This window comes from Rousettus aegyptiacus, unplaced genomic scaffold, assembly GCF_014176215.1.
Source record: "Rousettus aegyptiacus isolate mRouAeg1 unplaced genomic scaffold, mRouAeg1.p scaffold_m13_p_1, whole genome shotgun sequence".
Taxonomy (NCBI): domain Eukaryota; kingdom Metazoa; phylum Chordata; class Mammalia; order Chiroptera; family Pteropodidae; genus Rousettus; species Rousettus aegyptiacus.
This window is the reverse complement of record NW_023416284.1, coordinates 29,740,775-29,756,632: the sequence shown is the minus strand read 5'-3', so window position 1 is coordinate 29,756,632 and position 15,858 is coordinate 29,740,775. Positions and strand designations below refer to the sequence as shown.

General features: G+C 39.4%; 1 protein-coding gene and 1 long non-coding RNA gene across 3 annotated transcripts; one reads left to right on the top strand and one right to left on the bottom strand.

The window, feature by feature from the left end:
* Nucleotides 1-2,439: 2,439 nt before the first annotated feature.
* Nucleotides 2,440-5,404, bottom strand: LOC107506893. The gene is made up of 2 exons (XR_001596027.2): nt 5,220-5,404; nt 2,440-2,782 (listed from the first exon to the last, which is right to left on the bottom strand). It is a non-coding gene; the product is annotated as an uncharacterized LOC107506893 (long non-coding RNA).
* Nucleotides 5,405-5,450: 46 nt separating this feature from the next.
* PRDX1 (peroxiredoxin 1) lies at nt 5,451-15,294 on the top strand. Of its 2 annotated transcripts, none has more exons than XM_016137822.2 (6): nt 5,451-5,587; nt 7,229-7,345; nt 8,977-9,130; nt 9,496-9,618; nt 10,044-10,174; nt 14,929-15,294. In XM_016137822.2, exons 2-6 carry the CDS (start codon nt 7,240-7,242, stop codon nt 15,012-15,014), a joined length of 600 nt encoding a protein of 199 aa, XP_015993308.1. In that variant the 5' UTR covers nt 5,451-5,587; nt 7,229-7,239; the 3' UTR covers nt 15,015-15,294. The 2 variants fall into 2 exon arrangements, with proteins under 2 accessions (XP_015993308.1, XP_015993309.1); XM_016137823.2 differs by having other exon boundaries at nt 5,462-5,583.
* The last annotated feature ends 564 nt before the right edge of the window (nt 15,295-15,858 follow it).

The following is a 15,858-nucleotide window of genomic DNA, read 5'->3' as shown; positions in this document are numbered from 1 at the left end:
TTTACGGTTAGAGGTGTGGTTGAGGTTAGGAATGAATCAGTGAAGCCGCCTTGCCCCAGAGGTAAAGCTCTCCTTTTCCATTTGTATGCTTTCTCAGAGCTTTTTGTCCTGTGTCTCACTTTCTCTTTCATCTGTCAGTGGCAGAGTGGTCCTCAGAACAAGTCAGAGTGTCAGTATAATGGGCACGAGTCTTTCTAGTTCTAGCATCATCACTCTCCTAATTGCAGACCTTCTGACAAGGCACTCTTTTCTGGAAGATTTAGCCAAGATGTCTGTAAAAAAAGTATGACTGCATGAGAGAAGTAAAGGATTTTTCCTTTCCTACTTCCAGGCACAGAAGACCCTACTAGCCAGGACAAATGCACCAGAAGGTTAGATAGACTAGGAGTCCCTAAGTCATTTATTTGACTTTCTCTAGCTCAAGAGTCCTGAACGTGGTGCAATTTTGACCCCCAGACATTTGGAAATGTATGTATGGGGTGCTACTGGCATCTAGAAGCCTAATATTGCTAATATCCTATTATGCATAGTATAGCCCCCATCCCAACAAAGAATTATCAGATTCAAAATGTTGATAGTACTGAAGTTGAGAAATAACTGTGATAAATGCTTATAAGGATTTGTTTGTGGGGATGCTTTGAGCATTAGTCCCTAAGGTGTCAGGTAGCTATAGGTAAAAATCAACTTTAATTCTATAAATTTAGGCTGCAAGTCCCATGCTAGTCTAGCTTACAATATGCCACAGTTGATACAGTTTGGGCACTTCCCCTTTACTGCTCTGGTTTGGACTGTGTCTGTGCATTGCATTTCAGCTTTCCTAAAATTGGAGAAGTAAGATGAAGGAAAAGAAGAAAAATCAATGCCTTGATTATGTTTCTATTTAGGTGTGAGAAGATGTAAACTTGAGCCTAAAATCAAGAGTTCAATATTCTATCCGCATGCCTCATTTAATTATGAATAGCAGCTCAGTATAAAACAGGACAATGACAGAATAACATGCCAAATCATACTTGGAACTTGATAGGAATCTGATTAAAAATGTAGGAATTGGGAAAAAAAAGTAGGAATTAAGATGTTAGATTTGTGAAAATAAAAACCATAAATATGAGTGGAAACAAGTTCATTTAACTTTAATAGCTAATGGTTTATAGGTTTAACTTTAATGTTTATAGGTTTAACTTTAATGGTTTATAAGTATATGGCAGGCTGCTGTTAGGTAAGTCCTAATGTTAAGATGATCACTGCTCTAGGACATCTGCTTTATACTTATATTAAATTGCTTTACCTATTGTGTCAAGTTAGCTAAGAAGGGGAAATGGCTGTTGATGAGTCAGTTAACTGTCTACCACAGCAAATCAGTGCAGTAATGTAACTACTGCTTTGTTAAGTGAAGGCCAGATGATGTCAAAGGACACTAACATGAACAAAGGTTTCATGCTAGTTTGAACAGAGGAAAATAGGAGAAATGAGTCACCCTCACAAGGTATAGGCTATATTGGTATACAGAACGCAGAAGATGCACTATAGCATTAAGACCATATTCATGTTCCTGGAGGGTACTGCTTGCAGGAAACTCATCTTGTATATTTCAAATTGCAGTAGTTCATCAGCAGTAGGGTAGCAGTAATTAACAAAGGAAACATTTTCACTGGATAGTATATTAAATTATTTTCAACATTGCATTCTGGGGCAACCTATAAAATATTAAATAGTCTGACTGAAGTGAAATAAAATTAATGAAAGTTAAAGTTAATAAATCAAACCAACATTGGGGGTGTCCTTAAGAATATTTTTCCATTCACAAGGGACTTCATGTTATTGTTATATTTGAGAATATTACTGTAAGATAATAGATGGAAGGAGCTAAATCCTCTGAAGAATTGGGCTGGGAATCAGTGCCTTCCTTACCCAGCAAAGAAGAGTCATACTTATTTGAATTGTGCAGAGAAAAAATTTAAGGACCTCACTTTTAAGAAATAGAGCAAAATATGATTCATGCAAGCATTTCTTCCTAACAAAGCCCCATATAAAGGCCTCAGCACCAGCAACTTAGAAATAGATTTTCTTTAATTTAAAGAATTTTAGAGAAAACTTACTAAGTAAAATTCACACATGGCAGCTTGTATATGTACTAATTGATTTCTTCATTCCTTTTTTTTTTTTTTTTTTTAGTTTTTCATTCTCAGGTACAATAAACTTCAGTGCTGCTGGTGATAATCAAAATAAATTATTCTTGGTAAAAACAGTTCATCTACATCACTGATGCTTCACCCACAAAATGTTTATTTATTTATTTATTTTTTAGTTGCCTTTAATTGCTTTTGCCCCTCATCCCACCCTCGTAGAAATTCTCTGAGATTCTGGTTTTAGCTTATCTCTTGCTACTTTCTCAGGGATTTCATTTATTTCCACAGTTTCAAGTATCCTTGCTATTGTGAATGATGTCAAAAAATAAAATTCATTAATTTATTTAACAAATATCTATTGTACCTATCAGGTGCCAGGAAACATACTGCTAAGTATTTGGGTTACAACATGATGAATAATTTCCCATAGGTTTATTATCATTAAGTTTACATATTTCCAGCTTCTTCCTGGCCCTCTCTCCCAGAATCCCAAATTTCATGTGCCCCAAAGTGGGCCCTTTATCCTCTTCTCCAAAATCTGTTTCATTACATTTCTGTAAATTACACCACTCTTCATCCAATCCATCCAATTTAGTGATTCTTCAAAACACCTCAACAGATGGTGTCTTATTCATCTTTGCATGAGTATAGGCCTCCTGTAAATAGAATAACAATAAATATGTAATTAAACTCTTTGCTGCTGATTCTCAAATCTACATCGCCATGGTGACCTCTGGACACCTCTGCCTGGATATCTTACGAGCATTACAAGTTCGTTTGCCTCAAATCAAACTAATTATCTTCTTTAAAAGAGGAGTCAGTAATAGGGAGGACTCTAGAGTCATACAGCCTTGCCAGACCACCATAAAGCAAAAAATCCAGGGGGGCACCATTTATATTATAGTCTACATAAATATCACATTAGTATATTGTACTACATGATGGCTCTGCTGCCTCGGATGAAAACCAGCTCCCACACCTATTGGCTGTGACCCTGGACAATTTACTTAAAGTATTTGGGCATTAAGCATGTCATCTATAAAACAAATAGTATTCAATAAATGTTTGGTGGTATTATTATTATTATATCATTTTGTTTGGCATTATTTTTAATCTCTTCCGGTGTTTCCTACGTCACTGGTTAATGACATTACTCTTATATCACCAAGATAAGAAACCAAGGAATCAGACTGAACTTCCTTTATCTACTCTAAATCCAATTAATCCTAAGGCCTGTAGAAATATTCTTTCTTTCCTTCTTCACATTTTGCAGTTAATGTCATATTACAGTTCTGAGACTTCTCTTGTCTGGACTATTGCAGTAGCCTCCCAATTAGTTTCTTTGCCTCTTATCTCCTAGCCATTATGTTCATCTATCACACAGCTGCTAGAGTTCTATTCCTAAAACATAATTCAAATAAGTTAACTTCACATCTCAAAAATCTTCAACACATTCCAAAATTAATTAAGGACTTTTCCTAGGCCAGTTACTGTGCTATGTTCTAGTACCACAAAGTTAAATTAAACATGTAAAATCCTTCCCACACTACTGTTGAACAAGTGAGGATAAAACAATGGGATATATGTAAAAATGGGGATAGAAGTATATTTAAGTTCAGGAGAAGGATAAAGGAAAAAAGCCTCTCTGCTACCATTTCCTGACTCTGAGGAAGTCGACTCCACACTTAGACAAGTGTTCAACAGATGCCTTCTCTTTTCAGAACTCTGTTCTCTTTCATTATTTATATTCCCATGGGGATAGGAATGTTACTATTAGGTTGTTACTATTTTCCAGGGCCAGGATAACTCTTTTGTTTCTTAAACAAGACAAATAAACCCAAGTGCCTAGCCCATGGCCTGGTACATGGTAAATACAATAAATGATAATTTTCTTTTGGCTGAAGTAGGACTGTGTGTTGTTGCTTTAATCTACCCTTAGCAATAACCATCCACTATTAAGCTCTGAAATCTATGTCTTCTCTGCTTCCTCAAGAAGAGAATGAATAATGGTCAAAAAACTGTTCAGCCTCAGGCAAGGGAGGAAAAAAAAAATCACTACTGTTGCAAGGTAGGATGATAAATACCAAAAATTTTGAGAAGCTCAACCAGCATGACACAGCTATTCCCTATTTTTCATCCTGCTGTAAGGTCCAAGGGGGTTAGCAGGACAGTGGGGGGTAGGGTCATAAAGGGGGACATAATACTATTTATTAAATGCTATTTTATATCAGGTGCTCTGTTGAGACTTGAAGGCACAGAGATGGATGTGACTCAAACCCTACCCTCCAGAAAGTCAGTCTAGCAAGGAGAGGCAGATATGTAAAGAAGTAAAATAGCTTTAACAAAAATTTTTTTTTTTTTTTCTTATACAGGCTATTGTTTGGGCATGAAGAAGGAAATGGTCTATACTGGGGGTGAGCGGAAGTCAGAACAGCTTTAGAGGAATTGTGGGGATGAGCCTAGGTCAGGAATAGCTTCAGAGTAAGTAATGCTTCAGCTGAGTTTTAAAGATATTTTCTCTAGGCCAACTAGGAGGGAACAGGTTCTTCCTGCTTGAACGAAAGCCTGAAAGCTTGAAACAGCTCCACATTGTTCTGGGTGTTACGATCAAGAAGCAAGAGTTACAGCAATAATAATAACTAACATTTCTAAAGTATAACAAGAACTGGGTACTGTGTTAAATAAGTTACAGAAATGGCCTCAACAAAGAATAATATTCTCATTTTATAGGTAAGAAAAGTAAGGCTAACGGTTTAAGGCTCCTGCCTGAAGGCCATACATAAAAAGACAGTGAGTTTTAATTTAGAAAATTGACTATAGAGCCCGTTTCGTCAAACTACAAATCTGCGGAGTGACACTATCAGATTTTAGAAAGATTCCTTCTAGCTGCAGTGGAAGGGACGGATAGGAGATGGAAAGCAGTAATCCTGTAATTGAAACAATGAATGAGGTTGTCTAAACTCTGAGGGGTATTGAGGCTCAGCACTAGGCTGTGGGGACTCAGGCGGAATATTTGAGAGATATTTGGATATACAGCTTGCAGGGCTTGGCGTGGTTAAATGTGGTCCTCTACTGGCAGCAGTGGACCCTTACCATAGTTTTGGCTTTGAGTGCAAGGCGCGCAGGAATCCTGGATTAACTGAGGTGTTCGAGTTTGGTGTTCGAGTACAGATGCGATCAAGGGGGTATGCCTCACTTTTCGACTCCAACTTTCTGCTGCGGTAAATGGGATTGGTAGTTTCGGCACGGAAGGAGGCCCACAATGCGGAAAATCGCTGAGTCATTACGGCTGGGTACTTAGTACAGGGGCGGGGCTGGGGCTGGATCCCCCTCCTCTCCCCTTCCCGCACCTTCGACCCGCTCTTACTCTCGCGAGAGCCTTCAGGATATAAAAGCAGCGACGCGCGCTTACTTCGTGCGTCTCCTTCCTGACTGCACTTGTTGTTTGTGTCTTGAAGTTGGTGAGTATGTGGGCAGCACGGCCTTGGTGAGATGAAGCGCCCCACACCCCTCGATTCGTCGCCTTTCCCTTTTTTCCTTCTTCCGGGCTCGCCCGGCTCAGTTGGGGATGCTGTGATCCGTGAGACGGCCTGGCGAGGCCTGACACCCCAGAGTAGTGAAGCGGTTTGTGCACCCTCACGTGGCTCCCCTCCCCCACCCCGCCCCCATAGGTGGGGGCATCTTGGGTGAACCTCGGGGCTAAATTCATTCGATCGAGTCTCTTTTTCCCGGGCAGAGGGCACTGATTGACTTGGCGAGGGGGACTGGTGGTGGGGTCTCCTTGATTAGTTTACCGCTGGGCGGTTCGAGAAGCTTCTAGAATGGGCGTGGAAACTGGCTGGTCTTGGTGTCTGAGGCTACTCGTCCGTGGTGTGGTAGGGGTATAAAGCCTGTTCCCGGTCCTGGGCTGTGATTAATGCGGAGCTTTGGATACTGAGATTCCATTAACCTGTATTTATTTTTCCATCTGCAGAATGGGATTTGTGGTGATCCCAAAATGCTCTCGGTAAAGACTAATCATTGTTTTCTACCGGTGCTTTTCGAAGTGTTAAGAGTAAGGGTGATGTGGGAGTGGCAAGAGGGAACCTGAAGTGGGGTTTTCACTAGGGTCGTTATGGTCAGATCCTCGGAGGAGGCCCACACGGGCTGGAAGTCCAGCAGCCTTTTTTCCAGAGTGGATGGGGGCCACCTGGAAAAGCAGGTTTGGACGAGAAGGCCATTTATGTTAGGGGGTCACACCCAGTATTTGGTTGCCAAGTTGCAGTATGCCTTAGTGTTTTTGTTATTAAAGATACCAAGCAATGAAAAGATAGAGACCAGCCGTGTTCTCATAGGGTTTCTTCTGGTTGTGATAGCACAAACCAAAAACTTTGGTACTTGAAATTAAGCTTCTTGGGGCTTTCAAACTGATGGTGCTTACTGGGTTAAATCTTAAATCTTTGCTGTCGACCTGGGTGAATCCAGTGTAACATTGCTTTTTAGCAATAAAAATCGACTCTCGTTCTACTTATTGACCAAGAATCTTGGCCCTGGGGTTCAAAACAAGGCTTAAATACAACACCTAAAGTTTCGAAATTGAACAGATGGCCAGAATCATGTTCTTGTCTCATTAAAAGTTGTGTTGGCTAGGATGTGTGCTCTCAGGCAAATCTTCCTGAAGAATATCAAGAGTGCTTCCCACATTACGAAGGCAGTTGGAGGCACAGTCAAGGAAAGGGCAACGGGACCGACTTTTTGGTGTCAGGCACTCTGTGGCTGGAGGCTCAAACCCCCCTCTCCGCTTCTGCATAATGAAAATAGAGGAAGTGCCAATGCACAAATGATGGTTCAGAACAAGTAATAGGGGATACTTCAATTTATACTTCAATTTATAAACAAATTACTGTTTTTAAATGAAAACAGAAGTTGAAATTCTGAGATACATAATGTCTGGTTTTGTTTCAAAGGTTGGAAAGCTCAGCTCATGCTTCTTACTAATTGTAAAAGTGAATGTGTATGTATTCAAGACCACTTGTTCTACAGCTAAGTCTGAGTAGGAGAAGGATGCTGGTTATCTGGAAAAAAGTTTGTTTCTAATTCATTTTCTTTTTTATCTTTTCTAGTTGATAGCAAGATGTCTTCAGGAAATGCTAAAATTGGGCACCCTGCCCCCAATTTTAAAGCCACAGCCGTTATGCCAGATGGTCAGTTCAGAGACATAAGTCTATCTGACTACAAAGGTAAAAGTAATTATATTAGGTTCCTTAAAATGAAATTATTTCGCAATCTAGGGATGGCTCGTTTGATTTCTGTATCTGTCGTATTTGATTGTAAAATGATTTATGTCACTTAGGATAAGGTCGTTAGAGTGGGAGATTGTTACCTTATCAATGGTTATCACAGCCTAGTTATTCTAGGTCCGGACTGCTTTTTGAGAAGGCACTTCATTATGCCTGGACATAGTAGCTCAGTTATCTTCTCAGTGCTCCTCAATTGTTATTGAAGATGGTCTCCTTATCTCATTGTAAGAGGCCTTCAATAATTTAAAGACTGAGTTTGTTTGTGTTTGGAGCTGTGACATTGCTCGTTCAGTTTATGAAATGTGTGTCACAGTTACTGTATTATTAGGCAGAGGATTTAAGCACATTCCCTTGACTGTTGCTCCCAGTGAAGAGTTGATGTCATGGTTAGAATAGCTCTCTGGTTAGAGCTTCATGCAGATATTTGGCAAATTCTAATAAGGCTTTCCTTTACCTTACAGTTGGGAGCAGTGGGGTCTTCTGGGACAATTGAGAATGTAGATTTTTTAGAATGAAAACTTGAAACTGGTTTTAAGTGTATCAGTTCCTGGAGTCAGTTTTTGGGTAGAACATGTGACTGGCTAGGTTTCTTAACACATCAGGTGAGTAGATTGGAATGAGAGCAAGTTAGTGGGGCCCTATGGAAGGAAGCTTCTAGCGAACAAAATAAGTAGCACTATAGGGAGGTGACCCTGGCCTAAGGGTAAAGGCAGGAGGTTTAGAAAGAGCTGCTCTCCAGGGCTTGACCTTGTGAGGCTTCAAAGTACTTCTTAGGCAAAGCCCTGGAGAGGTTTACAGGAGTTTCCAGTGATTTTGGTTTTCAGCATGAGTGTCGGAGCAGCAACTTTTTTGACTTTTAAGTGTTGTGGCTATCTGGAAATAAGTGAATATTTGAAATTGTTCTAATAGCTCAGTGTGACAGGCTACCTGGCCAGTTGAAGAGAGACCACAATTGGTATTCTAAGTGACTTAAGTAAAATTCCAACTAGAAGTCCTGTTTCCTACCAGGGTGTTTGGAACATTTGCTTTATAAAATTTTTTATATCATGCTTGTTAAGAACATGTTTGTGGTGATTCAGGTGATCACTTAAACCTTACCCATCCCATTTGTTGTGGTTCATTGTGGAAGAAGTGCCAAGGCTCTGACTTCCTTTTGTTGGTCTCACTACATTGCAGAGAATCCAGTAATTAGCTGCTTACTGGCCTTGGGCTATCTAGTAGATAACTGCTCCTTGCTTTTATTTGTTGGAGAACTTGGTGTTTTTGCTAATTTTAACTACCCAGAGAAGATAACGTTAGAATGAACAGTGTTCTGTAGTTGACAGCTAATATGGAGGCAGAAAATAAAGCAGGAAACTGGAAGGAATTTTTTTTCATGTGGACCCTCCTGCAAGAGTTTCTGAAAGTAGCTGCTAGGAGACATTTATGTGTGAGCATCTTGGCATTTAGCAACTGTTGTCTGCTATCAACTTAAAAAGACCTGTTTTTCCATAGGAAAATGTTTTTTTCATTCTCTATAAAGCAAGGATGTCTGTTTCAGAGGCTAACTTGGAGCTTTTTTTTCCCCCCAGGAAAATATATCGTGTTCTTCTTTTATCCTCTTGACTTTACCTTTGTGTGCCCCACGGAGATCATTGCTTTCAGTGATAGGGCAGAAGAATTTAAGAAACTGAACTGCCAAGTGATTGGTGCTTCTGTGGATTCTCACTTCTGTCACCTGGCATGGTAAATCTCTTGGTCTATTTGGCATGTGGATTTTTTAACGAAACAGCAACTGAGACTGGCAGGCTTTGGCAATAGACCTTCTCAAGTATTGGCTTCTGGCCCTTTGTGGAAGGAGTGCAGAGGGTCTGACTTCTTCCTGTTAATTTATTACCTGGCAGCAGAGGAGCAGCAACATGAGTTGTAGCTGAGTACACCTGGATGACCTAACTATCCTCAGCCATTCACTTTACTGCTGGAAAAAGTGAAGTTTTTTGGGGAACTGTGATTAGGAATGTTGGAAAGGGGGAAGGTGTAGATATAGTTAATGTATTTGCTACACAAGAATTTGAATGAATGTGATTTGTATGTGTGCTTTTTGATTGTAGGGTCAACACACCCAAGAAACAAGGAGGACTGGGACCCATGAACATTCCCTTGGTGTCAGACCCCAAGCGCAGCATTGCTCAAGACTATGGGGTTTTAAAGGCCGATGAAGGCATCTCATTCAGGTATATACTTTCACAGGGGCTGATACTCATCAGAAGAATAATTTGATTGGCTGTGAGGACCTTATATTTGGAGAAAGGTAGAGCCCTAATCTTTAGGGACTTCTTTCTTATTTCTTCTTTCCTTTTTTTTTTTTTTGCCAGTTTTATTGAGAAATAATTAACATATATCACTGTATTAAGTTTAAGGTGTACAGCATGGTAATCTCTTTTTTCTTTAACTTTTATTACTTTTCAATTAGAGTTGACATTCAGGATTATATTAGTTTCAGGTGTCATTTTTTATGCAGTGTCTTCTCCAATAAGGGCAAGGCCTGTGTAAGTCTCAAAGACCAGCCTATTTCTAGTGCATCTCTGTTCTAACAATAGAAAATTTTTAAACTTGTACTGTCTCTTCTTCAAGCTTTCAATCAATCTCTTCTTCCCAGGGGCCTCTTTATCATTGATGATAAAGGTATCCTTCGGCAAATCACCGTAAATGATCTCCCTGTTGGTCGCTCTGTGGATGAGACTCTGAGACTAGTTCAGGCCTTCCAGTTCACTGACAAACATGGGGAAGGTAAGCCAATATGCCTGGCAATAGGACAGCAGAATGGTGGTAGTATGGGGAAGATGGTAGGGACAAAGTCTGCCAAACAAGAAGAAGGTAATTATGTCTCTTAAAGGAATTGGAAATCTAGATTATAGGGAGTCGCAGGGGTTGAGTAATGAAAAAGCTTGGGGAGAATATAAAGGCTTTTGGTTCCAATTGCATATTCCCAGCCTCTGCTCTACTCATTTAAAATCACTTGCTACTCTAGATTTAACTAAGGAGTGTAGGAGGATCTCATAGGTGTATAAGGGGGAAATGAAAGGTTGAGAATCACATCTAGAGATAAAACATGTAATTCTTGACAAGTGTTTATTGGCAGAATTAATCCCTGTAGTCCATATTTGTTTTATTGGGGTTTGAAAAAAATGTAATAAATGATCTGTTCTGAAATTTAGAAAATAAAATAGGACTAAGACAATTTACCCAAATACAATGGGCAGATACAGCTAATACATTTCTAGCTTTTTAGAATGTATTCTGTTGTCCAGTGTGATGGTTGTAGTTGTAAGAATATAGTCACCAAATACCTAATTATGTGTGTTTATTGTAAAACATTTTTTAAGGAGGAAAGGTTAGGGCAGTAGGGTTTCAGATGAAATATCAAGGTTCTTCATAGAAGTTTTAGGATCAAAGATATATTTGTGAGTTTGACCTTTTAAAATCTAATTATGACTGAGCAGATTCAGCTTAAGGTTTTCATTTAGCATCTGCTAGAGTGTAGGCCCTTTTTTCCTATTGCTCTGGCACTAGTACTTCTGTCCTTAAATATTCTCATTGAAGTGTTGTGATAAAGTACTGAAATAATGGATCCCAGTTGGGCTGTAGCTTTTTTATTCCCCTTACCTTACCCCCCTAAAGTGTAGTTGTTGCTGGAATGGGACAACCTTATTCCAACTAAGAGTTTAGTTTTAAGGACTCAACTCTTGAGGCTGCAGGTGCTGGGGTATGTGAGAGAAGAGGATCTTGGACACCTCCCCCCACCCCTCAAGCTTAATGTAATTGAGGACAAGATAGTTGTGATTTAAGTGCTATTGATATCAGATCAAGGGCCTGGGTGAACTTGGACAAATTGCTTACCACATTTCATTTTTTCTTTAGAAGTAGTTCAGACTAGCTTCCTAAGGCCCATTCAGCTCCGATCTTATGATTTAAAGAAGATGGAAGTTGTTAGTCTAGATTAGTGGTGTCTAAGGGGACACCAAAGTGCTATCTTGGTTAGAGTAGAGGTCTAATAGACAGACATTGAGCACTGATACCAGAAGGCACCATTGCAGAAGCTTGTATTGGGAGTGGATTGAAGGAGCAGAGAGCTGCTGAGACTGCCCCCTGGTGAGGAATGAAGTTCATAAAGACCAGGAGAGTGGCAAAATTTGCCTATTACTGGATTTTTTGGTGAAGGACCTTGCATATATGCTAGACTCATGAACCCTAGCTTTCATGACTGTGAAGCTTGCTGCTTCAGACTCTTGGTCTCTGCTGCTTCCCATTCAGTTAGAACGGGCACAGATTTCTGGCTTATAATAAGATAGTTACCATTTGAGAGTCTATGAATACCCAAGTACTCAATGCGGGGAATATTACATGTATTTATTTGACAAGTAACCCTGTTTGTTTGTTTGTTTGTTTTCAATTGGGATATAATTGACACATTTCAGGTGTAAAGCAATTTATATTTGTATTAACTACATTCCCATTTTTATTTAAAAAAGTTTTATTATGGTGACATTGGTAAATGAAATCCAGTGAGTTTCAGGTGTATAATTCAACAGTAAGGCATATATATACATTGCATTGTGTTCACTGCCCATAGTTAGATTTCTTTGTCATCACATTTGACCCCTTTTACCCCATCTACCTACCCGCTCCCTCCCTTACACTCTCATAACCACTAGTCTATTGTCCATATCCACGAGTCTGTTTCCTTCGTAACTGTTTTCAAGGACCAATAAACCAGTACTTTAAACACAGTACTTATAGTAAATGTCGGAATCCAAATTAAAAGCCTTCCTTTTCTTAGGTAATTAAAATGTTGAAAAAGTCCTGTTTAGGGTCTTCTGTGTTGGGGCCTTTATGTTGGGAAGGTTGTCTTTAACTAAGATTACCGTGACTGGTGTCATTTTCTCATTGGAGAGTCATGGTACGTAAGCACTTGGGAGCTGATTTATATCAAGTCAGTTCTGCTGGACTCCATGTTGACTTTGAAAAACCAACACTGCTGGATGTGAGTGAAACATCCAAGTGTGGATCTTCCTGTCCTGTCAGTAATTACTGGTGTGGTCTCAAGTGCCATGAGGCTTTAGTGCTTAAGAGACTAAGTTGGCATGGTCTTTCTTTTTTGGTTTGTTAATTCCTTCTAGTTGGGCTGTTTTTCTAAGCTTTATATTTTCTTTCTAGACAATATTTTTGGTTTCCTGCTAGTGCCTACTGCCAAACTTTGGTTCTCTTTGGCCTGGTCTTTGCTTTCATGCTGCTCTTTGTTCTCTGCAGCTTGTTTATGCTTAGGACCTGTGTTTTGACCCTTTGGTGCCACTAAACAATAACTTAACAATCAAATGAGGATTTCAGGAACGTAATAGGTGGATCTGCCATTTAGCACTTGTTCCATCCATACCTTGTTCCCTCAGAGCTGGATTGAGGCTATGACATCCTTGAACTAAAAGGTAAAAGGGTCTTCCCCTCTCACTTTGCTGCTCTGTTCCTGGACTTCGACGACTATATCTCTTAGAAGACAAATAGTAAACAGAAGTGGAAAATAGCAATTGGTCCCCTTGCCTCACTTTCCTCAGGTTAGTGCAAGGAGCATTGTCAGCTCAGGATTGTAGGAAAAGGTTGAAGGCTATGCTTTCTGCATGTGCGTGAAAGATTCAAACTCAGATCTTTTGCTTATCAAGGGCTGAGTGAAACGTGCAGGGGCCTTCTGTGGACATCCTGTCCCTTTGTATTTCAGACTATCTAGTTTGGCAAAGTTAAAGAACACTGAGGAAGAAGAAACAGCTTAGTGTTACAGGTTTACACAGTCCTGACCTTGTCATTTATTTAGCTTTTTTTCTTACATATGGGGACAAATCATTTTAAGTTTTTTAAAATCAATTTTTATTGCGGTTTTATATATATATATATATATAAACATAATTTGCCACTTTAAGTGTACAGTTTAGTGGTATTAATTATAGTCTGTGTTGTACGTCCATTACCACTATTTCCTGAACTCTTCTTCATTACCCCGAATAGGCGTCCATTACTACTATTTCCTGAACTTCTTCATTACCCCAAATAGGCTGTAACCATTAAGTAATAACTCCCCATTCCCCTCTCCTTCTAGCCCTTGGTCACCGTATTTTGTGTCTATGAATTTTGCTATTCTAGACATTTCATGTAATTGAAATCATGAAATATTTGTCCATTTTTGTCTGGTTTCTTTAGCATGTTGTCAAGGTTCAATCTGTTTTGTAGCATATACCAGAACTTCATCCTTTATTAAGGCTGAATAATTATTCCAGTGTATGTATACTACATTTTGTGTATCCATCCATATCTGGGATACAGGGTTGTTTCTACCTTTTGGCTGTTGTGACTTATGCTGCTAGAATGGTGAAAAGGTGTCTGAGTCTTTGTTTTTAGTTATTTTGGGTATATGCATAGGAGTGGAATTGCTGGGTCATGTGGTGATTCTCTTAAGCTTCTTGAGGAATTGCTGAACTTTTCCATTGCAGCTGCACCATTTTATGTTACTACCAGCATATATACCAAGGGTTTCCCACATCTTTACCGACAACCTTTAAAAAAGTTTTATACTATAAACCACCCTTGTGGATGTGGTATCTAATTGTGGTTTTGATTTGCATTTCTCTAATGACTGGTGATGCTAAGCACATTTCCATGTGCTTATTGATCACTTGTGTATCTTTGGGAAATATCTATTAAATCCTTTGCCCATTTTTGAATTGATTTATCTTTTTCTTCTCAAGTTGTAGGAATTCTTTATATATTTTAATCCCTTATCAGATATGATTCATAAATATTTTCTCCTGTGAGGTGTCTTTACTTTCAAGTGTCCTTTGATATATAAAAGTTCCTAATTTTGATTATCTTATTATTCTTGTTTTTGTGCTTTTAACATTATATCCAAGAATACATTTCCAAATCCAAGGTTATGGAGTTTTACCCCTGTTTTCTTTATGGTTTATGGTTTTAGTTCCTAAATTTAGGTCATTGTACCGTTTTCAAGTTAATTTTCTGTAAGTTGGGGTCCAGTTTCATTCTTTTGGATGTGGAAATCCAGCTGTACCAGCATTGTTTTTTGAAGAGCATTTAACCTTATTTAAAAAGATATATCTGAAGCATACATATAATTATAGAGAGCATGAATACTTATTTACCTACTATGTACTATTAACAAATCTTGCCACACGTTTTAGATAGATTTTTAGAACAAAGCATGTGGTTGAAAGCTGTTGGTTAATTTCTTTAAATTTCAGGTGCTATATGAATAAATTAGATATAATAGTATTAGGGTTGTGGTAAGGATTAAATTGCTTATTGTTAGCCTTGCACTAAAAGGCTCAATGATCTTAGACATACTTTAAGTTAAGCTTTCTGATGCTTGAATGTTCAGGCTCTATAGGGCTCAGATTTGGTTTTGAGGCATCCATTTGTCCATGGGAGGAGGGTAGAGTTCACCATTGAGCAAGTTTTTAATTAGTGATACCTTTCTCTTGCAGTGTGCCCAGCTGGCTGGAAGCCTGGCAGTGATACCATCAAGCCTGATGTCCAGAAGAGCAAAGAATATTTCTCTAAGCAGAAATGAGTGCTGGGCCATTTTAGGATCAGGCTGCAGTGGACAGTCATGAAAACAAAACTTCTCTTGTACTACTGTCATGCTTAAAACATTAAAACACAAGATTGTAGACTTAGCCCAGATGTGGTATGGGACAGGACTGGACTTTGTTGCAGGGGTTGGGGAGGCCAGCCTTTCTTGTTTGTAGAGAAATGGCCTGAACTTTGCTATGGGGCAGGCCAACAGAGGGTGTATAGTAGTGGGGCGTTACTTTTGACCTTTTGAAGTTTCTATTAAACTAGTACTGAGACCTTTGTGTTTCTTCATTTTGAGGGTCCTTTGAATTGATTCTGCTTTCCTTCCTTAAGGGAAAATAAGGAGAGCTGCCTTAGAATCAAGAAATAGAGGGGAAATGCAAGTAGACACAGGTGATGGAACTGAACCCAGGGTGTTATCTGGGAAGAAGAGCAAGACCTGCTATAGTGTTGGCCAAGGCTATGTTGTAGGTTAAGGCCCCAGTGACATTGATCACTTGGGCATTTATCTTTTACACTACTGGGGAGGCTGCATGAGAGCCTGAAGCTTGGCTTCTCATAAAAGTCAGCTCTCAATAGTCAGAATTAGAGGAGACTGTATCTTTGGAACTGATAGGGGGAGGGGGAAGCAAAAACGGCTGGTGTTTGTAGGGTAGGGTTTTGGTATCAGCCATAGGGCTGAGCACTTCTCTGCTTCCCTGGGTACTAGTCTTGATTTAAGGGTAGACCTTATTTGGTCCTCATTTATCATATTGTCCTGAGGGAGGGGGGTGGAAGTGGGGGTGGGGAAGTGGGTTTTACCTGGATCCTTAAAGGTATAGCAGATTCATAAATGAGGC